Source organism: Passer domesticus, chromosome 19, assembly GCF_036417665.1.
Source record: "Passer domesticus isolate bPasDom1 chromosome 19, bPasDom1.hap1, whole genome shotgun sequence".
NCBI classification, from domain to species: domain Eukaryota; kingdom Metazoa; phylum Chordata; class Aves; order Passeriformes; family Passeridae; genus Passer; species Passer domesticus.
This window is the reverse complement of record NC_087492.1, coordinates 4,727,332-4,754,464: the sequence shown is the minus strand read 5'-3', so window position 1 is coordinate 4,754,464 and position 27,133 is coordinate 4,727,332. Positions and strand designations below refer to the sequence as shown.

Below are 27,133 nucleotides of genomic sequence, written 5' to 3'. Positions count from 1 at the left end.
TCCAGCTCGTCTCCAGCCTGAGTCAGGCCATCTCTGGCATGCAGGGTTATCCCTACGCCCGCTCCACTGGAGAGCTGCTGCTGCACAGGAGAGGGGATTTCTCAGAGCAGCATTCAAAATGCATGAAGACATGCTGTGGGAAGGAGCAGGGGAAAAGACACACGAGCGTGAACCCGGGGCCGTGGTGAGCTGAGCCACGCAGCTGGGAAGTTCGTTATCCAGCCTCAGTGTCAGAGCATGCCATAAAAATTTAGTTTATCCTCAAAGAGCTGTGGTCGTGGAAGAAGGATGGGAGCAGGGAGGGATGGCAGCTGAGGAGGAGACAGGAGGAATATCAGGAACCTGTGTGTCCTGGTTTGGGCTGGGTTAGTTGATTTTCTTTCTAGGAGCTGTGGTTTGGGTTTGGGATGAGAATAATGTTGATAACACATGGATTTTTTCATTGTTGCTCAGCAATGTTTGCCCTGAGTCAAGGGCTTTTTTGCTCCTCTGAGGATGCTGTGGGACACAGCAAACTGTGAAGGGACAGCTGATCCCAGTTGGCCAAAGGGATATGCTAAACCCATTGGAATCATGGCCAGTAAATGAACTGAGGGCCATGCTGAGGGGCTGGCTGGGCATCAGCAGGTGGTGAGCAACTGCACTGTGCATCACCTGGTTTGCACATTCCAATTCTATTGTTGCTATTATTATATCTGTCCTATTAAACCAGCCTTATCTCAAGCCATGAATGTCACTTGTATTTTTCCCAATCCTCTTCCCCATTCCAGCATGGCCGTGTGGGGTTCAGCTGCCTGCCAGGTTAAACCACAACGCCATGTCAAGAGACATCTCCTATTTAGCAGTGTATCATGTCTCCCTTCTGGTTTTTAAACAGTTGCCTTTATCACTAGGAGTTAGAGCACTTGATTGACAAGGCTTGTAATACACCGTGGAGTTGCCTTTATTTTTCCTACATGTTAAAGGAAAAGATACTAAAAATACAATTATGGTTTTGAGCCAGGCGTAGTCTGTTCTAATATAATTCATCTCAAAGACTATCCACCGTGCCTGCTGCACCCAAATCATTTATAAAACATTAGCATCTCCTGTGCTGACATTTCACTCCTATATTACAGGAGTTACACGCAGACTTAAAAAAAAATTAATAAAGTGCTTCTCTTCTTCATTCTCCCACTGAGAGCTTTGATTTCCAGAGTATGAAACGAAATAACCAACATAACAACATGCTCCACTTCTGAGGGACAGTGCCAGACTCATTCAGTTGCTATTGGTTATAGAGAGTAGGACATGAGGGAGCTATTTCAGACCACGGATTATTTGTTCTGGCTGCATTGGACATCCCTTTAGTGGAGCTTTAGAGCCCTGTAGACAGAAAAGTTTGGGTAGGAGCTGGAAGGCAGAGGGCTTGATGAAGTAACCTCTTCCTTCCTCCTCCCAGAATTACTCTTGCTATTCCCCAAGAAGGGCATCTAAAAGAGAAGCATCCAAGCCTCTGGCTTTCCTTGCTCGCAAGATGGACAGAGGAGGCCGTGCCCCTCCAGCTTCCCACTCTCACATCCAACTGCTGTAAACACAAGTGCATCGGGGAATTTTCTGCTTCTCTTTTCAGTGGGAGTTTCCATTTCCAGATACCTCCAAGGGATCTGCCACTGTGTAAATACCCACTCCCCTTCCCCAAAGTGGTTGGGAGAGCAGATTTCCCCAGCTGGCCCATCCTTCCTGGAGCTAATTGTGTGTCTGCTGGAAAACTGCAGCTGTTTTTTTCAGCATTTCCAGCCCCCCACCTGAGCCACAGGCTCGAAATACCACCATTGAAATATGGTTATGGAAAGAACAGAAGCCTTTTCTTGTCCAAGATCACTTTTATTTCCCTTGTTTCATTAACTTCAGTGTCTGTTTGGTCTCACACATCCACGCTGACAGGGAATTCACACCAAATGCAGAATTTGGGCAGCACCTCCCCGAGCCCTTGGGCTGCCGTTGGTGGAGCTGCCGGCTCTGCCATGCCCCCGACCAGCAAACACATCCCTCCAGCACACGGTTTAACCCAGGAAGAGGGGAACAGGATGCCCTGCTCCCTCTCCTCCGCCTCCCCACAGCCCCCTTTGTACAGCTCTCTTGGACCACGGATTTCTCTCTCCTGCCATGGACCAGAAACCTCGGGCACCGCGCTTCTCGCCGGTCCTCTGCAAGCTGTAGCTTCCCCCTCCTCTGACTCTTCCAGAATCTGTTCCTTTTAAGAAACAAAACCCCTCCTGACTCTGTCAGGTCTGTCTGCAGCCTGGGAGCTGCTCCTCGCTGCCCCAGTGAAAACCTTAGTCCAGCTATAAAGGTCCTCACGCCACTGCCACGGCTGGGAAGCCCCTCTCTGCCTCCAGCCCCAAAACCAGCCCCTTTCCTCCCCGGGGCCTCGAGTGCTCTCCGGAGACAGAGCTCCATGGCTCTATTCATTTGGGCTAATTAATCTCTCTCTCTCTCCCCCCCACTGGTTACAAATTAGGATGTAAGGGTGAATTTTGGCTCTCTGGGTATGGACTTTGCTGCATCGCACACAACCACCCCCCAAGCCCTCCCAAAGTTTAGTGCTCTGAATTGCTGAGAACGTTGGTCCGTTGTGGTTCCCCCGCGTGTACTGAGCCCGCCCGATGGCTTTCAGCATCTGTAGGCACTGCTGCCGGTTTGTTTTCTCAAGGAAAAAAACAAAACAAAAAAAATCATATACTGGTCTGCTATAAATTCAATAATACAATCCTTAGTTCCGAAGATACAGTTTCCATATAGTTTATAAACATTGTAAGACATACATATGGATAATTGAGGGGAAGAGGGGGAGCCTGTGCAATTGTTGGGGGTTTTTTTCTCAGATGTGTGAACATGGTTACAAAAAACACGCCTCCTGCAGGTACCTCATTTCTTTATGTGTTGGGTTTGTTGGGGTTTGGTATTTTTTTTTTGTTTAATTCCACCTCTAATCAGTCTTTCCTTTGGTTGTCGGCTACTCCAAGCCCAGCAGGCAAGCCCTGTTCTGCTGTAATGCCTGAGATATTCAGGGGTTTGAGATTGTCTTCTAAGAGATTCCCAGCCAACTTTGGCCTCTGGGTTTGGAGCCAAAAGGGCTAAAACGTGGGAGAACCAAATGTCCTTATCACATCGGTATCAGTGTCCTTGCACTCACTTTCAGAGAGAAACAGTGTAGGCTTAATCGGTGATGGTTTTTACAGCAATTATGTTCCTTTCGGTAATTGGAGGGGTCGCTCGGAGCGCTCTCAAACGAACGGGATTTCACAAGAGCATGGATACAGTCCATTTGTCTGGGTGTTGTCACCGACGAATCGGTTACCACCCCTGTTATCTGCTTTTTGTAAGGTTGGCTTTTTTGTTGTTGTTATTGTCGCAGGTGCTCGGTTAGGCTGTTTGTGACAAGGTGTGATAATGCCTTTTAATCTGCTCCCGCTGCGCTCGGCACAGTCCGGCCGGGCACGGAGACAACCCTCAGAAGCCGAGACAACGTTCTTCCCTTCGCCAGGCCAACGCTGAGCCACGTACAAAAAAAGAAGAAGAAAAGAAACTCTGGTCCTTTGTAGATTGGTGGCAGTACAGCTCCGCTCCGTCCGCGGCCGGGGCTGGGGGGGCTCAGCGGATGACGGCCGCCAGCACCACCATAAAAACCAGGAGCGACGCCCTGAGCCCCGGGCAGCCGGCGGCCTGCTGGACCCCGCTGGGCGGGCGGATGGGCGTCCGCCGGGTGCACTTACCCTTGCGCTTGGGGGACAGCGTGGGCACGGCCCCGAAGCTGTACTTGTGCTGATAATCAGGCACATAGTCCAGGACCTCCTGCCCGTTTTTGCGCGGCCCCAAGGACACCGGCTTGGAGGTTCGGTTACGGCTTTTGTGGCTGGTGCAGTTCTTGCCGGGTTTGCGGTAGCCCGGCCGGGAGCCGGGCGGGCCGGCGGGCTGGCTGCTGTGCAAACTGTTCTCAGCCCCTCGCTCCTTCCCCTTCTCCTTGGAGGAGTGGTGAGGGTGGTGGGATTTGGAGGCTCCTCTGTCTGCCGTAGAGAAGGTGTGTGTTTTCATCTGGTGGAGCGACTCGGACCCTGAACAGTTCCTAAAGTCTTCTGCTCTTAGCACCTTGAGGTCCTTGCCGTGCATCTGCTCGGGGGACTCGCAGATGACGCTGGAGCTGGAGCCTCTGAACCTGTGCAGCCATTCCCAGAGGGAACGGGCTTTGCAGTCGCAGCTCCATGGGTTTCCGTTCAGCCTGAGAAACTCCAGGGCTCCCAGGTGGGCCAGGCAGTCCCCCTGCAGCTCCGAGAGGCTGTTATTGAACAGGAAAAGGGTGGTCAATCTTCGGAGGTCATGAAAAGCCCGCCTATGAATCCACTGCAGCTGATTTTGATGGATGAGCAGCCGATCCAGGTTTATTAGTCCCCTGAACGTGTTCTGATGGAGGCTCCAGAGCTTGTTTCCATGGAGAAAAAGATGGCTGAGGTTAACCAAGTCAACAAAAATATCGTCCTGAAGGAACTCAATGTGGTTGTCTTGCAGGTAAAGGTATTGCAGGTTGTGGAGGCCACCGAAAATCCCGCTGGGGAGAGAGCTCAGCCCACACTTGTACAGATACAAGGCGTGGAGTTTCACCAGCCCCTGGAAAGTGTCTGCAGCTAAAGCCCTTAAGTAGCGGTTGTCCCCCAGGTCCAGCTCTTCCAGGTTGATGAACCCGTCGAAGGTGTTGGGGTCGATGAAGGTGATGTTGTTGGAGTAGATCCAGAGGGTGACCATGGAAGGGCTGAAGTGGCCCCGCAGCAGCAAGGTGATCTGGTTGTTCTGGAGGAAGATCCTCTCGCTGTCCTCGGGGATGCCCTCGGGGATGGTGACGAAGTTGTGAGCCTGGCAGCTGACAGTCATCGGGGAGGGGTAGCACACGCAGTCGGTGGGGCAGCCCAGGGCACCGGGCACCTTCAGCCCCAGCAGCACCAGCAGCAGCTCCGCAAACCCCCCTGTGCGAGAGAGGGGAGAGCGGCGTCAGCGGGAACCGGGCACCTCCCGCCCACCCATCGCTGCTGCGGAGACTATTCCGGGTGAAAAACGCCCCCAATTAGCTCAGCCCTCCTCTCCGCTCATGAATTACCCACGCGGCGGTGATGAGTAGGCTCATCACCCACGGCGGTTAAAACGTGATGTATGGAGTACTCCCTGCCTCCTCTGCCTGCCTGCAACAGGCGCCTGCTTGTGTTCCCAGCCCGGCACACGCAGGAGAAACTTTCTCGGTGAGAATTCACGCAGGCAGCAGAGCCCCTTGCCCGCAGGCAAGGAAACGCCGCGGTGTGAGAGCAAACAGGGGAAATTCAAACCCTCGCAGGTGTCCCCACTCCTCCTGAAATGCATCTGTTAAATCGCCTGCACATATCGGGGAGGAAAAGCTGCAGAGATTCAGCAATTCTCAGCCAACCACCTAAAATTACACGTGTGCAGTGCATCCCGCTCCCCCCAAAGGCACAGACCCATCCCCACCGTCTCCTTTCACTACAGTTGTTAGACACCACCATCCACCCCGAAACCCGAGCGGTTTACAGGGAAATATGTTGTCAGCAGTTGGTGGAAAAGGCTGAGCCGAAAACTCCGTTTGGAAGTGGGATGCTCAGACATATTTTTAAATGGATGTCCTGTGGCAAAGCATATTGCATCCTCTAATGCTACAGCATGTGCCTGTGACTGGGGCTTTCTCGCAGCAGAGAAGCAGAGAACGAGGCAGAACCATCCCCTCCCTCTGCTCAGCTCCTCTGAGCTCCGGTTTCGCCGCCCCGCTCCCGTCTCGCTCCCACTCCTCGCACCAGGCTTGCTTTCAGGCTATTCCTTCTGCGCCGAGTGGCTCTTCAGACTCGTTGCACCAGACTTGTCATTTCTCATTCAGATTTTCCTCCTAGATTTGGCTTTTTCCTCTTACACGCAAAATTTGCTCATGTCTAATGAATTCTGCCTCTGGACTTCACAGGGAAAAGGAGTAACAGCGGAGCAGCGCACAGCTGCCGGTGCCATCCTGCCCACGAGTCCTACTCAGCTTGTACTAATCTGAAAAACGAGAGTGGAAGTGGAGTTCATGTCTAATTACTCCATGTTGTTATCACCAGCTAGTCCAAGAGCCGGGACCCCTTGGGCTTTTACAGTCCCTCTTTTCAGTGCCTACAGCCTAATACGAGTTGGAGGCACAAAAACCTCACTGTTTTCTTATTAATTGTGTTTGAAATATAACTGCGTGGTTGCTGTTGCCATTTCCCTGGTATGGAGATCTATTGCCGTTTAGTTAACAGCAGGTGACCTGTCCATCTAGACCCATCCTTTCAAGGCAAAGTTGCCACATATTTTAGATAAACTGGGTTATTCAGACTCTCCATAAATCACCAGTAAGAGCCAGTCATCGCTGACTGGGCGGTTAATAGGGAAAAAAAATAGCATTGCTGCCCAAAGCATCGGATGGAGCCTTGCCTGGGAATGGGAATGAGGGGGATGACTTCCAGGCACTGCCCTTCAGAAACGAAGCACGGGCTACCAGGAGGGATGTCTCATCCCTGCGCCACTGCCAAAAAGGGCTGGTGAGTCGGGAACGCTGAATTCGCGACAACTCCTACGGCTGTGTAGGAAAAGGAACATTCTCCAAGTCACTGCCGTAGCATTTTGGCTTTGCTGTCGTGCCTCTGCACGATGAGCGAGGGGCTGCGCTGGTGGGAGCATCGTGCTGACTTACCCAGAGCTCCCTGCCAAAACGGGAGCCCTGGCTGCCACTCACAGCCTGGGAAACAGCGGTGTCCTGAGGATATTGTGATTATCCTACGATGGCAGAGATAAAGCATTGTTTGCAGATATATTCTGCTGGGTTTTTAACTCGAGGATGTGCTCCACCAAGGTGGGATGGCTCCACGTCCCCCGTCTTACCTCGGTGACACCGGAGCACGGCGCCTTCCGTAGGTCTGATGTTTATTAGCAAAACCCTGCCAGGCACAAGTGCTGTGACGATCTCCCACATGCAGAGTCTGTTATTGCAAATACCAAATCACAAGGGCCTGAATCAATAAACCATCTCCCAGCTACACGCAGCAGGTTGGAAGATTACATATTGCTTCCAAACAACAGTTTTATGCGCTCTTCCGTGACACGACAGTTGCCAGGCTAACGGGATTACTGACGGGAGGTGGAGCTGGGCAGGGATCTGGGAGCATCCAGGATTTCACGTGTAGGGATGGTGATGACAGGAGGCTGTTAGCAAGGCATGGTGATGGACCAAGGCAGCCCAGGCCTCCCTGGAGCATGGCCAAGGTAGAAGCTCCTGCCGAAAGGGAAGGCGGCGTTTAACAGCTCGCTGCCTGCGGGGATAACTCCGGAGGTAAAGGTCAGAGGGAACTGAGTCCATCTCTTTAATTAACAGGCAGCTCTGAGTTAATGGCTGGAGCTCCTACGGAGAGAGAGATGGGATTCCTGCAGCCAGGGATGGCAGTGAGGATAGGCTGGGGTTGTTACTCCCCAAGAATAGGATGGTGGGAAGAAAAGACGGGGATGTCTTTCTCCCTATTGCAACTTGGGAGTAAGGAGAATAGGCAAACAGAAGGATGGATACCTAGAAAAAAGGGGTGAACAGGGGAGCAGGACTTGGATAGGGAGTAGGTTTACGTTAGGTATAATGAAGGAATTTTCCTTGCCAGGGTGGTGAGGCCCTGGCACAGGGTGCCCAGAAAAACTGTGGGTGCCCCATCCCTGGAAGTGTCCAAGGCCAGGTTGGATGGAGCTTGGAGCAACCTGGTCCTAGTGGAAGGTGTCCCTGCCCTGGATGTTCTTTGAGGTCCCAAAGCAATCTGTGACTGCATGAAGGTCTGGACTGCCCAGTGGCTGCACACAAGGCCTGTGGTCTCATCAAGGCAGCCTTCCCTCCAAGCCTGTAAAACCTGCTGACTGCTTAGTGCTGTGAGAGCATGCACTGCTGTGCTCGTGGCATGCTCTGGGACTGGTCCCAGTTTAGATCTAGGAATGAGATCCCCAAAAAGCAAAGAGGTTATGAAGCCATGAAGCCCCTGAGGCTGGTAACCAGCACTGGGATATCCAGCTGCCAAATCCCACTGGGGCGTGACAGCCAGGAGCACTTGGGTCTCACTGGGCTTCCCAGACTGGAAAACACCATGGGAGGCTCCTGAGAGGCCCCAGCCCAGCTCTCCTGAGAGTTTGACCCTGTCTAACTTGTTATTCCTGACTCAGCCCTTTCAACTTCATCTTGTAAAGGTTGTGAGGCACACGGAGGGTCACCAGCCCGTGTTGGAGCTCACCGGGGAGGGAGAGCTTCAAAAGCAGCACAGAAAAATCCTCCAGAAAGCTGCTGGTGAAGTGAGTAAAACCAAATCCCCGCTGACACGGATAAAGCCAGCAAAGGGGTGTTTATCTGCTGCCTTTCTCCCACTGACGTGCTGTGTCACCCCGGCCTCTGCTTGTGAGTCCTTCTGCTGCCTCCTGCCTCTGACTGAGGTTTCAGTGATTGGAATGAATTCGTCTGACTGTCCAAACCATTTCCCATGTAACATCCCACTAATTGGGCATTAATTAGGCATCAGTTAATGAATGCTTGAAATAATTTATCTTTGGATGCGTCCAGTTTGCAGTCTTACTTTTAACAGCATTAGACTCATTATTAGATTAACATCTTTATAAATGTTCTCCATTACCTGCTTGTTTCCATTGTCTTAGCCTTATTACTGAGAGTGAAAATCACTCCTCCCACATGCATTATTGATGAGTAAGGACTTTCTATATGTAGCACGGGATTAATTGTTATACAGTGTAATGCATTTAGCGTGAAGCCTCAATTTGTGCAAGAGCTGAAGGCAGCCAGAAGAATGCAGACACCCGGAGCCAGCATGATCAGCCAGACACTGCACATCTCTCTCCAGCCCAGACCAGGTTCCTCCCAGGCCGGTGCCAGCACAGGAAGAAATTTGAAAAAAAAAACCCAACCCTGGTTTGATACCCAGGATCAAAGACAGATGGTTTGAAGGGTTGGAGCACTTCTCTGCCACCACGGCAGGGACTCTTGACTCTGCAGTGCCACTTGCCTGGTGTACCTGCCCCAGCAGTTTTCTTGCTTTTTAAGGTTTAGAACACTTTCCTGTACCTCTGAGCCAGGCAGGGACTCGGTTTCTTTACAACATGATGCCACTTACTTTCATTAGGAGGCTCAGACTTGAGGCTAAGACACCACTAGGACAAGGATGGGTTTGTCCTGGGGGAGATGCACCTGCAGGACAGCCCCTGCCACAAACCCCGGCACCCCGTCTTCTGCTTCTCTCTGATGGATATTTTCACCTCCCCACCCGGACAAGCTTATATGGGTCAGAGCCTGTCTAATTCTCCAGCAGGAGAATCCGCTCTCGAGGATGGAGCAGGTTGCTTCCCTTCCAAATCTCTCCTAAACCCACCATCTGCTTTGGGAGACCCATCTTAGCTCATGTCTACATGCAACTTGACTGCCTGCTTACTGTGTCCATTACCAGGGCTGCTCAAGCTGTTAGATTTATAAGCTCTTTAGAGCAAAGCCCTCGTCTTCTGGTTGCTGATTTATGTATCTTTACTGCCATAAAACACTATGTATAGCTACTACATAATATAAATAATAATACTTAACCAGAGTGTGCTACAAGTGGGGACAAAGCAGCTGCTCACAGGCGGGATTATCAAAAAGGGAGAAGCTTCCTCATCACTCACCCTCTTTTGAGGCCAAACTCACACCTGCTCTAACAGCAGCACCTCACTGAGCTCTAGGCAGAGATTTTCCTGTCCTGCTCCCACCCTGGATCTATCAAAGGATTTTTCAAAATCCACCCCTAACAAGCTGGTGCACAAAGACATGACTACAACCCCCGGGGGGAAAGCACACTTTGAAACTTGGGAACAACCTCAGAATTGGATGTTCACATAGAGAGAAACTGTTGTTTAGGGAGAAAAAGCAGCCTCAAATGCTTACAATTTCATCAGCTAAGTGAAGGACGATGAAAGGCAAGGACAGAGTAGCAAAAGCAACTGGGCATGAGCCAAGAGCCCAGCTCAGGATCTGGGACGGTTCGACAAAGCAGTGTCAGACCCTGCTTAGCAGCTGCAGGGTTTATTTCCTCTTATTCTTCTTCTTCTTCTTTTTTTTTTTTCTTGCAACACAGAGGATAAAATAAACATGCCCATGCTGACTGTCACAAAGCCTGAATTCCCCAGCGAGCAGCAGCTCCCTTTCAGCCTCTGTGCAAAGCCCCTCAGGTGCTGCCCCACGGTCCTGCAGCAGCAGCAGCCTCGCTGGGATTGCTCCCAGAACATCAGCTGCAGCTGCCAGCACCAGGACACAGCACGGGGCTTTGCTTTCTGCACGAGCTGCCTTTCAGCCAGAGAGTGGCAGCCACCCATCCACCTTCATCATTTTATTTTTTTTTTTTTTTGCCACCGGTGTCATAAATAACTGACAGATCCCAGCTGTTTGGAGTTATGGTTTCTGATGGAGTGACAGCTGCTCCCAATCCCCCAGTCATCACCCCGGCAGTTCTGGAACATTTCAGCAACATAAAAATCATTGGAGATAATTTCGGTTTTGCATAATTTGGTTAGGCAAGCTGTGATTTAATGGCAATTATGACCTCCGAGGCAGAAGATGAGCTTGGAGGCTACTGGCTTCACACGACTTTAGCTCGGGGTGCAGCATCAGGGATGTTCCAGGGAGATGGCACTACAAGGAAAAAAACCTCCTCCAGCAGCTGGAAATTGCCTTCCTTGGCTGGCAAGTGGAAACGCTGTTCCCACAGGAAGGAGCATACAAGGAAATTTGGAAGGAACAGTGCTAAGGAAAGCTTTGGGAAGAGACTGGTGCCAAAAGATGCATCAGGAGGTACCTTTTAAAGAAAAGCCAGGCAAAGGCTGTAGACTGGAGAATGCCTTTGCAAACCCTTCTGTGTCACCAGGATCTCGTGTGTTAACTGGTACAAACGTCCTCTTGGTCACTCTGAGAGCAAACCCTCCTCCTGTGACTGAGATGGGAGAGCTGGAATCAGGAATGGGCAGTGGCCTTTGCAGGCAGCTGCCTGCTCTGGGCACTGCCCTTTGCTCTCCCCTCTCACAGGGTTTCTCCTGCCCTGGGCTGTGTTGTCTCCTCTCCCTGGGTGCTCCTCACCCATCCCAGAGCCCCTTGGTTTGCATTTCTGCAGCTGTGACTGAAAGGAGCAAACCCTTGGGCAGCCAAGCTGTGAGTTCAGCTGAGGATGGAGACCCGTGCTCAGGAGCTCTGGGGACATCTTGGTGTTTCAGGCTGGGGGAAAAACGTGGCTTAACAACAGGAACAACTTTTGTTTGGAGCTGAAAATGTCCAATTTCCCCACTCCATCACGGCTGTCAACCAGATTGGGGTTTGCTGGGAGCTCAAGCTCAGGGCAGAGACCCAGAGCCAGCAGCACCCCAAAATCCAGTCCTTTAGGGTGCTGCAACTTCAATTTACATTTGCTGACCTGGTAAGTGGAGCTGCTCACCTTCCCCCACCAAAGTCAAGGCCAAGGTCACCTGGAAGTTTCTGGATGGTGGTCATTAACTCCTATTGCAGTTTGAAACCAGACCATAAATTTCATAGTGTAATAATGTAAAAATCAATAACTCTGTTTGAAACAATAGCTTTGTCTTCCATTTCAGCCAGCTCTGATATCTCCCCACAGACCACGTCCCTCTGAATCACACAAATAAAGAGAGAGGAGCGATGGGTGGCGGGGCTGCTGCTCCCCTGCCAGGTGCCCAGTCCCTCCATAGTTACAGATTCAATTAGTTCATTTATTCCTCTCTTGCAGTTAAACTCCAGGATGATTTAACAGGAAGAAATAAGGAGCCTTTTATGCTCAGTCTCTCTGACATCCCGTCCAACACAGCGTCCCTGAGGCTTTCCATGTCAGAGCTGTCCAAACCCCTGCTCTCTATTGCCATGGGCAGCAGGGCCAAAACCCAAAATTCTTCTGGAAAGATGCAGAACCAACTCACACAGACAAAAAAATCGTGAAAGTCCGCTCTTTTCCAGCTCTGGCTTTCCGGGCGAGGGAGGTCTGGCTTCCTGTGCTTGCTTATTTTCCGTTGTTTGCTGTAGCACTGGCTCAAAATACACATCGAGAAGCAGGATTGTCTTTCACATGTTGGTGGATGTGTGATCCTCAAAAACAAATTAGCACCGATTCACTTCTATATAGAGTGCAGCCGTCAGGGAATCACTCCTGAATTCACAGAGAAGGAAAGTAATAATGCTTCCAGCGTGCTAATCCTCTCCAAGAGCAGCCCCTGAACTCTCTCCTGGTGCTGGAGGCACCACTGGAAATTACAATTGTACTGAAAAAAATAATAAATAAATGCAGAAATTGGCAGGGTTTGTGCTAGTCCAGAGGATTTGTACCCTAATGTGGAGCTCCCTGTTTAATTAGCACTCCTCTCTGTCTGCATCTCCTCCTCCTGCTCTCAAGCTAAAGAAAAAGGGGGGAAAAAGGAGGTCAATGGTGGAAGTGGCTGTGGGATTGAAACTTGGCTATAGAAACTTGTTTAATTTAAATGCTTCTTTCAGGACTAACACAGGCAGATGCAGAGGGAGTGTAGAGTGTGTTCTCCCAGCATAATCTGCTCTGCTTAACCCCAGTTCTGAGCACACCATCCACGGCAGGGATGCCCTTGGTGGAAAACTGCAGTGGGATGCTGCTGGTCCTGTGGCTGCAGGCACAGGGAACAACCCCAGCACCCCAGCTTTGGAAGAAGAGTGTTTAAATCAGAGGCTGGGCTGCTGCTTGCAGCAATTGGAGACAGATCTGGGATGGGATGGGACAGAACATTTCTGTTGGAAGGAACCTACAATGATCATCTGTTCCGTCTGCCCCAAAGCTAAAGCTTGTTATTAAGGGCACAGTCCAAATGCCTCTGAGGCTTGGGGCATCAGCCACCTCTCCAGGAAACCTGATCCAGGGTCTGACCACCCTCTCAGTGAATAAATCCTCCCTAGTGTCCAGTCTAAACCTCCCTTGGTGCAACCTTTCCCCCATGCCCTGTCCCTGGACATCAGGGGGGACAGACCATCCTCTTTTCCTGGGTCTGCTGCAGGGTTTATTGTGCCCCTGTGTCTCACCCCACTGTGCATCTCAACACCACTGGGACCTTTTTGGAGTGCAGGAATGCTGGAGGAAAGGCACATCTCTCTGTGCATGGATGAGTAAATCCCTGGGTCCTGCTGTGGCTGGAGGTGCCAATGCACACCAGGATGCTCCTGCTTCTCCAGGAGAGAACAGCACAGACCATGGAACACCCTGAGCAGGATTCCAGACATGGATACTGGTTTCACCAGCCACTGGCACTGCTGTCCTGACCCCCAGCAGGCACCAGGCAGCCCCTGCTGGTCCCCAGCACAGGACAGGCTCTGGCAGGACTTGCCAGCAGCCTGCAGTGAAGCCGGCATAGAATTTGGCAAAGGACAGGGAGATCTCGAGGTCCTCAAAAAGGGACTAATAATTCCAATTGCCCCCGAGGAAAGAAATACAGGAGGATGACTTGAGCTTAGTGGATTGTCTGAGGCGTCTCAGGGGATCATCAGATACTTCCACTCCCTTTTTGTCCTGAGGTGACAAGTTTTCCTTCCCATTCACAGAAATGCAAAGCAGTTCATTCACAGCAGCAATAAGAACGATGTCCTTTGTAAAACAGCCGGGGAGTGAACCCTTCGAGGTGCTTTACAGCAAAACAATTGCAGATGAAATGACAAAACCCACCCCAGCTGAGCACCAGGCAGATCGGTATCAAACGCTGAACAAGCTCATGTGTGGAGAAAGCAGATTCACCAGCCCCTTTCCCTGCCAGCAGCTGGCCAGGAGCTACGGAGGGTTTCTTTAGGATCAGAAATGCAGCCAAAACTGAGCAAATATGAGATGGAAGAGCAAAGTGACAGCTGCCTGGGCTCTCAGTGCACGCTCGGCTGCCCCATCCAGCACACATCCACAGGAGATGGAAAAACTGGAGGCTGTGGAAAAGCGGGGATGTGCTGGATGGATCTTTACCTGGCTGGAGCTGGGAGTGGGCAGCAACCCAACACAGGGAGGCAAAGATGTTTTCATGCAAGCATGGCTAATAGGGAGGGCATTAGTGCTATAAACTTGTAACCCTGCTGAGGTCCCGACCCCAGCAGTGTCCTGTGCCACCGAGATCCACAGGCGAATTCTGCGCCGTGCCACATGGGCTCTCTTTCATCATCCCTTTTCAGCCTTTCTGCGTTTGAGATTTGCTGGATGTCCTTGTGTTTGGTGGAGAAGAGGGCAAATTGGAGCCTGTCGTGTACCTTCTTCCTCATTCAGCAGCACATCATTCTGCCTGCAGCAGGGGGGAAGGAGACGGACGGGCAGGCATCAAAGCTCCCGGCTCTGTCACATTTTCTTCCCCCCCAACCAAAAAAGAAGTGTTGGCGTCATTTGGAGCCCAGCCCACAGCCTCAGGTCTCTCTCCCACACCCAAAAAGTGCAGCAGCACCTTTCCCCGTGCCCTTGGTCTCCTCTCAGGGCGATGCCACGAGCCCTCCAAGTGAACATCCCTGCGGGTCAGCAGCCGAGTGAGCACTGCAGATTCCAGCAAAACCCCATCCCCACTGGAGCCAGCATGCTGGGTCATGAGCACAGCTGCCTTTCAGAGACCTCTCCTGTGCTTTGCACTGAACTTTTTACCAGCTCATGAAAAAGGCAGTGATAAAAGCAGAGCAGTGTGAATAGCTGAGCTGTGCCGCTCCTCTGGCCGGCATCCGGGGCTTAATGAGCCGGTAGGAAATGCCATGTGCCCAGTTGGATACTGGGCATTGTCACTGTCCCACGCAGCTCTTGGGGTGCGTGGGGATGTGGGGGACCTGAGGACAGAGCAGCAACGCTTTGCCACCCCCTGGAATCTGAAGGTTTGGAGCAGTTGGGTGCTGGGAATTAATGCGCAAGCGATGAACGTGGTCAGGACACGGCGCTCTGCTAATATCCTGCTTTGTCTAGCTCCAGTGCCGGTATTCCATCCCAAAATATCCCCCTGAACATCCCTCTGGGAGTGGACTTTGTGGAGATGCTGCACATCCCCCAGCACCACGCAAATGCCTGCATTAAAAGCTTAATAAAAATAGCTTGATAACGGGATGTGTTCCCATCAGCGGCGGCTCTCGAGCCCGCCGCCGATCCTGCGCCTCCAACACAGCAAGGCCAAGTAATTATGGGATGGGGCTGCAAGGTCCTGACAGTCTAATTTCTATTAATTACAGCCTGTGTAGGATCCTGTCACTGTGGAAGGGGGAGGTGGGGAGATGGGAAATCATTGCAGGGCCGGGAAGATGCTGAAGGTTGGTGGTGCCAAAGGATCCGGGCTGGCCACAGCAAGGAGGGCTTAATGGTGAGAAGCAACAGGTTGGGCTGGATGGAGTGATGGGGATGTTCTACCCTGCTCCTCCTCGTGCTGTGTGGCTCAAATGCACGTTTTGCAAAGTTAAAACGAATTGCAAAGAGCGGGAATCGGCAGTTTTAAGGGAAAAGGGAAGAAAACAAAAATAAGATCTTGGCAGAAGGATAAAGGAAGGCAACTGAAATGCTCATTAAAACTGAGGGGTCCCATTTCCTTGTCCAAGTGGCCACATCTCTGGAGGTTCCCAGATCCTTTGAAATGCCTTGTCAGACAAAGTCTTTCATCCTACCTGATTCTGGCTAAATTCATGGTCCCAGAAATTTTCACTGGAAGCGTGAAAGACAGAACAACTCCATTCTGACTTTTCACTTCCCATCTGATCGCTGTTGATACAATTTATTCCTATGACAGCATCTGCTGCTTTCATGGGTTTTTTATTCTGAAGTACAACTCGTCTTTGTTAGTCCCATTTTCAGGCCTTTCATCATTTGAGTCACAACATAAAAGGCATTTAAACACTCCTGCTTGGAAACCAGGCTGGGAGAGGGTGGGAGCAAGGAGATGCCATGTCACCCCCGCCCCAGCCCTCCTCTGGCACGGGATGGGCTGTGCTGTGGGTGTGCCACAACCCTTTTGTGCCCCCACGTGCCTCCTGCCAAGGATGGCAGTGATGGGGATGCAGTGTGGGTTCCATTTTGGAGTGGTGAAATCCAGAGTGCTTGGAGGTGCAGAGCCCTGCAGACCATGCCTCTGTTGGGGCAGCATCTCTCTCACCTACCACTGACCCAAGGAGTGTTCCCAGGGGCTCTGTGCCCTCCTCGTCAGCTAAACCTCTCGTTAGACAACTAATTACCTTTTGCTCTGCAGCTCCAGACCAGGCTGTGGTGCTCAGCTCTCCATGTCCCTGTGCTGGGGGGCTCTGCCACCCCTCATTGCCACCCACACCCCTCTGAACTCACCAGGGACCCTTGTCCCCACCAGTGCCAGCAGATCCTGCTCTGCCCTGGCATCTGCCAAGCTGCTGGAAGCACTGGGGAGTTCAGAGCTACCCACAGAAAATTGGAGTCTAATAATAGCTCGGTGGTGTTGCACCAGCAGAGAGCTGGAACAGCCACGTCTGGCAGGGAGAGGCCACTGCTGGCTCCTGTCTGCTCAGCTGGAAGAAGAACGCCTTGCCCAGGATCCTCCTCCCTGCAGCCCCCGCTGGGGCTCACAGACCACTCTCCACGCTCCAAGGACGCCCTGTGGCTCACACCACTCCCCAAACCCCACGGGGCACGGGGCTCCACGCCTGTGGCAGGGTTTGGACCATGTGGAAAAGCCACTGGGGGCACAGGATGGGCAGGACTCACCCACCACGCCCCTGGATGAGCATCTCTGGGATGTGGTGGTCTCTCCCCCCTCCTGCTTTAATTCCCCTGCTGTATTTTCCACTCCAGCAGGCATTGCTGGCACCTGAGCATCCTCCAGCATCATCCCTCATCCCACCTGGTGTCTCACATCCTGGATCCCTTCCCTTGTCCCCCAGCTCCCAGGAAAGTGAGCGCAGCTGGAAACTGTGCTGCTGCTTATTGGAATAACCTTTCAGGATTCATTTAGTGCCGCTTGCTTCCACCCCACCTTTCCACCGTCAGCACTTTACTAATTGCAACTTTTAACTCCTTCTGCCCAGGCAGCCCGAGAGCAGCAGCTGCTGTAAGGACTGGGGTCCCTCTGCCCCCCATCTCTCCTTCCTCCTCAGATAAAGGGTCAGCCCGGTGAAGCACCAACACCAGCCTGCATCACCCCACTCCTGCTCCCAGCTCACCCCACAAGCTTCCTGCTCTGGGAAAAGATCACCCCGGAAGACCACAAATGCCAGGCAAAACCCCAGCCACCACCTGGGAGCATAAATCAGCTGGGCAGGGAAGAGGCGAGAGATCCCGACGGCTATCGGAGCACTGTCTGCCTGGGACTGATTAAATTATGGCTCTCGAGTTCAGCATCTGAGCCCGGCGCGCCGGGGCGGGTGGGGTGGGCACAGCCCCCTAATTCAATCACGGGGCACAGGCCATGGTGCAGCTGCTGGGGGAGAAGAGCTGTGGCTGTCAACACAGAGAGAACGAGGCTTCCACAGCCTTCCTGGACGGCTCTGCCCACTGACCCTCACAGCTGCACTTCCCAATCCACCAGGAATGGCTCCGTGTCATTGCTGAGGGCTGGGGTCTGGCCCTGTGCTGGTGTGGCACCGGTGCCACCACACAGGATTGCTCTGATCCAAGGCCACCTGCACTGAAAGGTGCCACACAGCTTTCTGCCCAAAAGGAAAACGAGCCAAGAAAGTACATTTTCAGGAAGCTGAGGTGTTTTTTACGTAAGTGCAAGAGCAGGGCAGGAGGAAGGTGAGATGCTGTTTCCCAGCTGACACCACGAACCAGCGAGTGTGACTAAAACTTGGGAATGCTTTGCGCAGGGATTCAGGCACTGTGGTGATGCCCATGGCATCGAAACCTCAGCAGCTGCTCAGGGAGATGAGGACAGAGGGACACAATCAGGTAGGAAAGAGAGGAGAGAGCTGGGAAGGCAGATGCTTTCCCTGAAAGCATTTCCAAGGTCAACGCTTCAAAGTGGAGCAGAGCGAGGATTTGGCTCAGGCAGGGGAGCGGGACCACGCAGGGATGCTCAGTGGGAGGCAGAGGAACGCCCAGCTCCCACCCTGGCACTGAATTACCCAGCTGAGGGCTGAGGGAGGCACCCAGACAAGGTCACAGTCCCAGAGGAGCGGCGAGGGAGCTCGGGCTGCGCCAGCTCCTGCCTCCGCGGCAGCAAATTCAATCGTGGCGAATAACAGAGTGGAACAAAACCCAGCAATGCAATAAAACCTCCCGGCGCCTCGTTCACCTGAAGCCTGAGCAGCCGGGGCTCGCACAGGAGGTGGCACAGCCTCTGAGGGCAGCCTGGTGTCCGGGGAGCCTGGCGAGGGAGGGAGGGTTTGGGATGGTCCTTGGTGAGCTTTCAAAGGGTGACACCTCATCCCGGGGCTCACAGGAGGAGGGGGACGGCCGGATTTCTGAGCAAGGGAGAGCTGCTGATTCCTTGAGAAGCGGGGAGGTGAAATCCAATTGAGCAGCATCCACGGCTGCCATTAACCTGTCTGTGTACTCCAGGGCCGCCCATCCCTCTCCGCCTGACAGCCGGGGCTGCCCGGCACTCGCTGCCCCGGCTGCCCGGGGCTCTGTGTCTGCCTGCTGCAGCAGCACACAGCCCCACCGCAGGCTTTTCTCCAGAGCTTCGAGCTGCTTCCAAAATGGAGCATTGCCTAAATATCCCCTGGTGGGCTGGGGAGCCGCGGAACCGAATCCTGGAGCAGGAGAAATGGTGGCAGCATAATGGGCGGCTGCAGGAGGAGCTGCTGGGGCAAAGCACAGCTCCCAGCTGAGGCCGGAGTGATAATGGCATCAAACTTCCTTGAAGGAGGGTTCCGAGGACATTCCTTGGGAATACCCCTTGGGATTCAGCTGGTAGTATTATCTCCATCAAGTGAGTGTTTAGATCCAGGGATCTTAGTGGCAGCTTTTGGAAGCACAGATGGGTTTGTGCCAGGGTTGCACGTTCCTGGAGGAGGCAGCCAGGGGGGCATTAGAGGGGTCTGTGCCCCAGATGTGCCAGCAGTGACTGACAGGGGGAAAAGGCAGGATCTGGACTCGCTCTGCTCAGCCCCACACTCCTCCCGGCCCACGGGGAGGCTGGGAGCAGGCTGGTGGAGAAGGGAAGGGAGAGGAGAGGCGGGGAGCAGGGAGGAGGCGCAGCCAGCCCCACCAACCGCCTCGCCTCTCTGCATCCCGGCTCCATTTGCAGATTTATTAAATCGAGAGCCAATTCCAACATAATTTCTTTCAAGCAGCTCCACCTCGCAGGTGTGCGGAATTTATTTGAGATAAAGAAAACCATTACAGAGAGACAGCAATCTTCAAAGACCACCTCGGAGACCTGAGAGAAATAAAAACACTAGCCCGTGCAAATGTGCAATTAAGTTTCAGAATACTCCTGCTCCATGAAAAGCTCCGTCCCTGCAGAGAACAGGCCTTTAAGGCAATTTTCCCAAACCCTATTCAGCATTCACTCAAAAATGCCTTTTTAAAACAACATGTGATTTTTTTTTTTCCCCTCCCTGCCTCACTCCTCCTCCTCCCTGCGCTTGCTCCATCACCTCCAGGTGGGACACAGACGGCTCTGGTGGGGATGTGGTTCCTCCCCATTTGGAGGGGGACATGAGGCACAGGAGGGGCCCCATCCACACAGGCACAGCTCTGTCACAACCTCCAGTCACGTCAGCTCCACAAACCAGGAATTTCTAGAGCTACTCTTGTTATTCAAGGAGACCATGACACCAGCATGGCCCCGCCTGGGGACAATTTGCCAACTATTCCCAGCTGAAGGATCTTCATATCCCTTATTCATGGGTCATTCTCTGCTTGGTGATTAATTAAAAATGCATAATTAACCTGTGGAACGCACTGCCATGAGGTATCGGGGAGGCCAGGAGCTTAGCAGGATTCGGGGGAGGATTATATGTTTAAATGGATAATGAGAACATCTGGTGGTACATTAACAGGGATGAAGGAGAATTAGGGAGAAGAGCTTGGCCGGCCGCCGGCACAGGGTGCGGGAGGGCGACCACGGGGCTGCCTCAAGGAGGGCACTGCTGCTCCAGCTCCAAGCCTGGCAGAGGCACCAACACATCCCTGCACCTTGGGAAGCGTGGTTTAGGGAATGAATGGGTGTGTCTGGGGGTGAGGCAGTGACAGAGGTGCCACCACAGGGCTGGTTGCCTTCAGGCTGGCTGCCTGGATGGTCACAGTGCTGCCAACTCCTTGCCAGAACACCCAACCCAGCGGCCACCTCTTGTCCATGGAGAGCAGTGGCATGACCAAGACTCCTAGAGACACCCTGATAAATCAGCACAGTGTCCTTAAAACCCCAGGAGAGCACCCGTCAGCTGCAGCCCTTCCTGCAGGTGACACCCGCTCGCGTGCGCAGCCATCCGTGCTGCTGGTGGCGAGCTCTGAAGTCATGGCACGCGACCAAGAACCCAAGGAAAAGTGCTGGAGACACAAGAGCAAGCCTCAGCCAACCTGGCCACGCAGGGTATCCCAGCCCGAGGGCGTGCAAGAGGTGGTTCCTGGGGGTCTCCAGCTTCTGAACAACACGTGGCTCCCAGGACTGAGCCTGGCACACACCTTCTCCCTGTGGCAGCATCCCTTATCCACCCCAGGCTCTGCACAGAACCACAGACACCACCCACCATGCCCCTTGCACGGTGGGCACAGACCATGTGCTTTGCTTCACCTCCTTCCCCCAGCCTCAGAAGTTTTCATAGAAAAGCTTGGCAGCCACAGCCAGCGACTCCGAGAGCAAACTCTGGTGTGACGACAGGATTACTAAATCCCTGTCAGCAAACAGGGCTCAAGCTGCTGCTCTTTTGCATTCTAAATCCGCTGCTCCACTCTTTGCACGACCAATGGATGGTTGTGCAAGGCTTGGGAGCCACAACCTCTCGGGGTGAAAACACTGAGGGCTCTCAGCAACATCCCCAAGAACTGGGGGGATCCTCAGCTCTTCACCCCACTGCATCGCCAGGCTCCTGCTTTGCAGCAGCTTGGAGAAGGAGGAGATGCTCAGAACTCCCAGCAGGACTCTGGATGCTCTCAATGTCCCTTCACCACCTTGCAGGCAATGCCACCAACTCAGCAACACTGGGCAGCCAGAGGGATTTTGGGTGTCGTGGCCCCTCTGGACGCTCTGCTGGCCCCCCGGGACGAGGTGGCTGCAGCACATCGTGCTCAGCCTGCCGAGCACGGCCGGGGCCTGCCGGGCCGGGGTTAATCTCGTTGTCACACTTTCCCTCCTTCTTGCTGGCTCGGCGCGCTTTGACCCGCTGTGAAATTGTGGCCAACAGCACTGAATATTTTAAGAGCAGCAATGCAGTGATGGCCGCGCGGCGGAGCAGCAAGGCAGGCCGGGAGCTGGGCTGGGCCCTCACCTCCCCCCCGCCACCACCAACCCATTAGCACAGTTCAGGGAAACCTAAAAAATTCAAAAGACACTGAAATATGCAGCATTTTTGCTCTCCCTGGAAATGACGCACTTCGCTTCCCAGATGCTCCCGAGCAGGACGTTGTAAATAAGAGGCTTTATGACACAGAGGGTGTTGCCAGCGGGGCTGTGGGATGCTGCAGAGCCCAAATTGACTCCCCAATCCCCGTCCTGGGGACAGAGCCGTGCTTGGGCTTGGAGCAGACCTGCACTGCCATCAATGCCCATCCTCGCTGGTGCAGCCATTAGAGGAGATTCCCCTCTCCATCCCTGGCCTCTGCTGGCGGCTCCCTGCCCCTCTCCCCCCGGGGGATCCCCTCGGCAATCCCTCCTCCCCTCGGCCGGGCGGGACGCGGGTGCCGCAGGACCTGACGCAAACACCTGTCCTCAGCACTTCTGCTATCTGGGGCACAGCAGAGCAGCAGCGGCGAGGAATTAAAAAAAAAAAAAAAAGAAAAAAAAAAAAAAAAGAAGGCCTATTTGCATAAACCTTCCAAAAAGAGGAGCTGCTGGAGCCTGAGTCTGGAGAGCTGGAATATCAGCCAGGGAGCACTGGAGATGGTAGGAAGTGCAATAAGTATTTGGGAAGCGTCACCAGGACCTGGGCACGTTCTGCCACCAGGTCCCTGCATGTCCCCAAAGTGCTGCCCCAGGGCTTGACACCCCATCTAGGAGTGACATTGGGACACTTTTGTATTCAGGTCTTAAGAGGGCAGATTAATCGCCATGTGCTGGGTCTGTCATGCGCAGGGAAATATATTCTTCTCAGAATTTACAAGTAGTTCTGTCTGAGAAATAAACAACTGGAGATAAAAATTACATTGTCACCGTGCAGGTGTGATCGATGGGCAGGACAAGTCCTGAGAGTGCCAGCAAGGTGCCACTGGCACAACCTGCCCAGGGAGTGCCAGCACCTGGGACAGCTGGGAGATGCCAAAGGGACTCCAGGAAAGGCAGTGGGATGTACTCCACCAACCCCAGCCTGTTGTGTGTCTGTCCCAAAAGCCAGGAAAAGTGGGAACAGCCATCAAGGCCATCCCCAAGTGAGGCAGATGCCTGGAGAAGACAATGCTAGTGATGGTGACCAGGATGCCACCATGGGAAGATGCCTGGACAAAGCAGTCAGTGGCAGAGGGGGCTGCAGCCCCCAGGTCAGCTCCTCGTAAAAGCCTCTTGGGCCCTGTCTCAAGCCCCAAATCCTCCTCCCCAGTGTGTTTCCAAGGTCAGCAATGGGCAAAAGACAGAGCCAGGCTGGCAGCCACTGGATTCCCCAGGGATGTGAGAGAAGGATTGATGCAGTTTACACCAAGCCCCTTTCTCGTTTGGTTTCTCCTTCATCCTTCTCTGCTTCCCGAGGCTGCATTGCCTTGGCCCGGCTTGTCAGGGAGTGACAGAGCACATTGCCTGCTGGGGTCACTCCCTGGGGAGGGACAGGCATTGGCTCCCTCACAGTTTAAATCTGAATTCACACTGAAAGCACTAAAAAAGCTCTGCGTGGATCCTCTTCCCAGCCTTGGGCATCTTGAGGAGTCATGACTCGGCTCAGCCTGCTGGGATGGAGATCCCAAAACCATCTGGGGACACCCAGCTGCCCCCAAGGCGGGTGCCTCGCTCCAGGCTGGCACCCAGCAGCTGGTCCAGCAACTGCCTTCAGTCTATTAATAAAGCTGGAGCAGCTGGTGGAGCATCCACCGCCAGTCCTCGGGATTTATCCAACCGCTCTGCCTTATCAGCCATGCTTTTCACAAGCACTTAAATTCAGGAGGAAAAGGAAAAAGTGAAATCAGATAGAAATGCAGGTCTGTTTGCTGTTTTCTCCAATGAAATGGTTCTGGGTAAACAGCAGACGCCTTTGATGAAATCCCAGCAGGCTTAAACAATAAAGCTGGTTACAAACTCAATCTGGCGCAGATATCAGATCTGAAATTGTTTCAAAAAACATGTCAACATTTTCTAATGCTGCTGCAAAACTTCCTCGGCACTTTGCCACAAGCTGCATCTGTGACGCAGGACCTGCGCCGCTGTCCCAGCCCGTGCTCCTGCTGCTGCACTTCCCAGGGGGAGCCCTGCCCTGGCACCTCTGCAGCCTCTGCCTGCTGGAGACCCCGGGCTGCAGGAGGATGCTCAGCAGCAGCACCTGGGAGGCAGGAGATGCGCATTCCCAGCCCCGTGCTCGGGGCACGCCGGGTTGTTTTCCAGCTGTAAATGCAGTTCCCATCCCCAGGCACGGCCTGGCTGAGGCTTTGCAGTGCTGGGTGAGGGGCACCAGGCAGGGTGGGCATCCCCCTCATCACATCCCAGGGGTGGAATTCAGCTCTGGGTTCATCCCAGGTGTTACCAAGGACAACTGACTTTTCCACGGAAAAACAATTTGCAAAGCCTTGTGGTGGCAGAGGAGCACAGCCTGGTGTTCTGCCTCCTGTGTGCCACCTCTGCTCCTGCTGGGGCACCAGGGCAGGGTGAGGCTGCGTGGGGATGCACAGCTCCTGGCTGGGGGCAAAGCTTGCTCCCTCTCCTACACCTACGGAGCAGGCTGGTGGGCACAGTGGGGACTGGGTCAGGGGGACAGGAAATCTGGCAGCTCTGTTGGTGTTGGAGTGACAGGGAACCATCCAAACTCGGAAAACGTGCAGAGCTAGAGTGCAGTGAGGAAGGTCCTGCGCTGGCATTGCCAGCACCAGCCTGCCAGTCACCTGGCACTGGCACTTCCCAAACTCTGTCAGCACCTGGGGTCTCTGGAGGACAGCAGGGGATGCGGCTGAGGGGGTGAGAGGCTGAGGAGGAGGAGGAGGAGGAGGAGACACATCTGGTCCCACCACAAACAGGGACACTGTCTTGGCTCTGGTTAAAAAGCCAGCACCAGCTCTGTTTGTATTTGGGGTCTCCCAAAGGCTCCCACCTCCATCCATAGGGGACCTGCTCCACTCATCCCCTGTTGGATCCAGCCCTACACACGCCCCATCCCACACCCCAAGGAAGCCCCCAGCCCAGAGCTGACGCCTGCCACAGCTCATGTCCCGTGTGGCTGTGATGGAGCAGCAGAACCTTCATCCCTCCCAGAACTGGAAACCACAGAGGGGACACAAGAGAGGAAAAAGGGGGGAAGAGGATGAGGAGGGTGGGCAGCCCTGGGGGGCACAGGGGGCCACGCCTGAGCCCCGGAGCAGCACAGGGGATGTGGCAGAGCTGACCCCTCTGCAGAGGTTGCCTGTGCCATCGATCCCTGTTGCACTCAGGCTCATTAGGGCCGGGGAGCTGCTGCTGGAGGAGACAGACGGGGGGAGCGCTCGCTGTGGCTCCCTGGATCGTATTAAATATTTACTTTGTTTTGTTTTGTTTTTCCCAGCTATATTGATCAGAGATGGAGTGGGGAGGGGGGTGGGGGGAGCAAGGGGGTGCTGTTGGATGCCGGGAGGGAAAAGCAGAGGAAGCAACTGAGCTGGAAAACGGGGACAGACCGTGTCAGGGCGTTCCCGAGGGATTCACCTGCTCTCCCAAGGGACACCCAGCGCTGTCACCCCACAGAGATGCTCCCCTCAGAGCCATCCATCCCTTCAGGGTCGGGATGGGCACCACCAGCACACGGGGGGAGCAGTGGGGCAGCTTCCACTCCCCATCCCATGCCAGCCCCGTCTCGAGGGATGCGGGATGGGGGGGGATGCCCGAGGCAAAAGCATCTCACAGCTCGGGGTATCCCCCAGCCCCGGGCCGGGAGGTGCCCCCCGCATCCAGGCTGGGCCCCGGGAGCGGCCGCGCTGTCGGCACTGTTTCTATTTCGAGAGGAGCTCTACTGGAAAAGGAACAAAAGCCGAGGGAAGCTATAAATAGCCGCCTCCTTCACACCAGCGCCTCCTCCGCCCCAGCATCCCGAGACCGGGGGGGTCCCGGAGCCTGGCCCGGGCTCAGCCCCACTGCCAAACCCCCTCCACGTCCTCGAGCCAACATCTCCATCTGAAAGCCAGAGGGAATAAGAAGCCGGGGAATATCTGCCGCCGGAGCAGAGCTGGCTCTGAGCAGCCGTGTGCCAAGTTACCCGGCGGCTCTGCCCAGCCCCAGCCCCGTGCCCGGGGGATTTGCCGCTGCCCAGCCGGGCTCTGCACCCAAAAACACCCCGCGGGAACAGATTCCACCACCTGGGGATGCTCCTCTTGTCCCCGGCCCTGTCTGCGGCTGGCAGGGAGCAGCAAGAGCCGAGTAGCTCGGGCAGACCTACTTTCAAGGCTTTAATCCTTTTTGCTTAAGGAATCTTTTTTTTTTCCCTCTCCCCTCTCTTTCTTTTTTTTCCCCCTTTCTTTCCCTCTCCGCGCGGCAAAGATGGGGTCTGATCAGAGGAGAGACGCAGGGAGCTGACAAGCTGCGGCGTACGGAGAGAAAGGAGAAAGAAATACATATTTATTACCCTCAATTATTAAAAAATAGATAGCAGCAGATCTTAGGCCCTGGCAGAGGCACTGCAGAGTCGTTTGTCTGAGGACTATTTTGTTTTTTAAATTCCATTGAAATTATAATACGCTGGGCTTGTTAGCACAAACACCCCGGCATATCCCTGCCGAGGGGGGATCATCCCGACCCCTCTGCCGCCTCGGGTGTGCTTCCCGCAGGGTGGCTGTACCCAGCACCCGATGGGATGCCGGATTTGCAGGCAGCGGGGAGGGAAGGAGGGAGGCTCGGGGAGGCAGGAGCTGGCAGCCGATGCGGCTTTTGTCCCCCTCTGCCTTCCCCCCGCGGGGATCAGAAGGGATCTGCCCGGTGCTAGCACGTACCAAATGCACACGGACACCCGGCTGGGTGAAGGTCTCACGGACAAGATCTTCACCCAGGTCACCTCGGGCTAAAAAAAAAAAAAGCCCGGTGACATTCCCCGTGCCCAAGGACGGGCTTGGCACCCCTCGGGTGGCACCGTGGGGGTCCCGCGGTCACGGGGATGGGGTTTCCCCAAGCAAACCAACGCAAACGCTGGTGCAAATGCAGCTGGAAAAAAAAAAAAAAAATAGAAAGCGGTTCCCAAGTGCGGCACACGGGGCTGGCGGAGCCGCTGGCACCTCCCCTCCGCTTGCAGGGCTGCTCCGAGAGGAGAGGAGCCCTGCCAGAGCAGCAGCGGCCAAATCCCCTCCCCAAAAACAGCGGCAGCATCCTCCCCGAGCCACGGCCAGGCCGGCGCTTCGGGAGCACGTGGAGCACCTCTGACACCCTCCGGCTCCAGCACCTCCCCACACACGGGATCTCTCGGGATGTGCTGTGGCTCCGTGGACCTGCTGTGCTTCCATGGACCTGCTGTGGCTCCATGGACCTGCTGTGCCTCCATGGACCTGCTGTGCCACCTCCTCGCCAGGGCCAAATCCCGCTGGCCGTGAGAGGGGAACCAGCTTTTGGTACCGTGAGCTACCAGAGAGGTCACAGCTCTCCCGGCCCAGGCAGGAGCATCCCTAAAAGCTGCTCACCAAAGCTGGGCGGGCTCCAAGCTGCCGAGCCGGCTCCGAGCCACTGTGCCAACACCACCGGGAAGCAAGCAGCCAGCGGGCACATATGCTGTTCAAAAGGAAAAGGAGCTTTCTACACCAAATGGAGCATTTTCCGCTTAATAACCCCCAAATCCTAATCTGTGCAAAGAAGATTGCCC

General features: G+C 54.1%; 1 protein-coding gene across 1 annotated transcript in view; it reads right to left on the bottom strand.

Annotated features, from left to right (window-relative positions):
• Positions 1-1,850: 1,850 nt before the first annotated feature.
• The window catches only part of RTN4RL1 (reticulon 4 receptor like 1), a 29,434-nt gene continuing 4,151 nt past the window's right edge, over positions 1,851-27,133 (bottom strand). Inside the window, exon 2 of the mRNA XM_064395115.1 lies at positions 1,851-5,000. Coding sequence (XP_064251185.1) covers positions 3,637-5,000 — 1,364 coding nt within the window. The 3' untranslated portion in view covers positions 1,851-3,636. The remainder of the gene's footprint in view (positions 5,001-27,133) is intronic.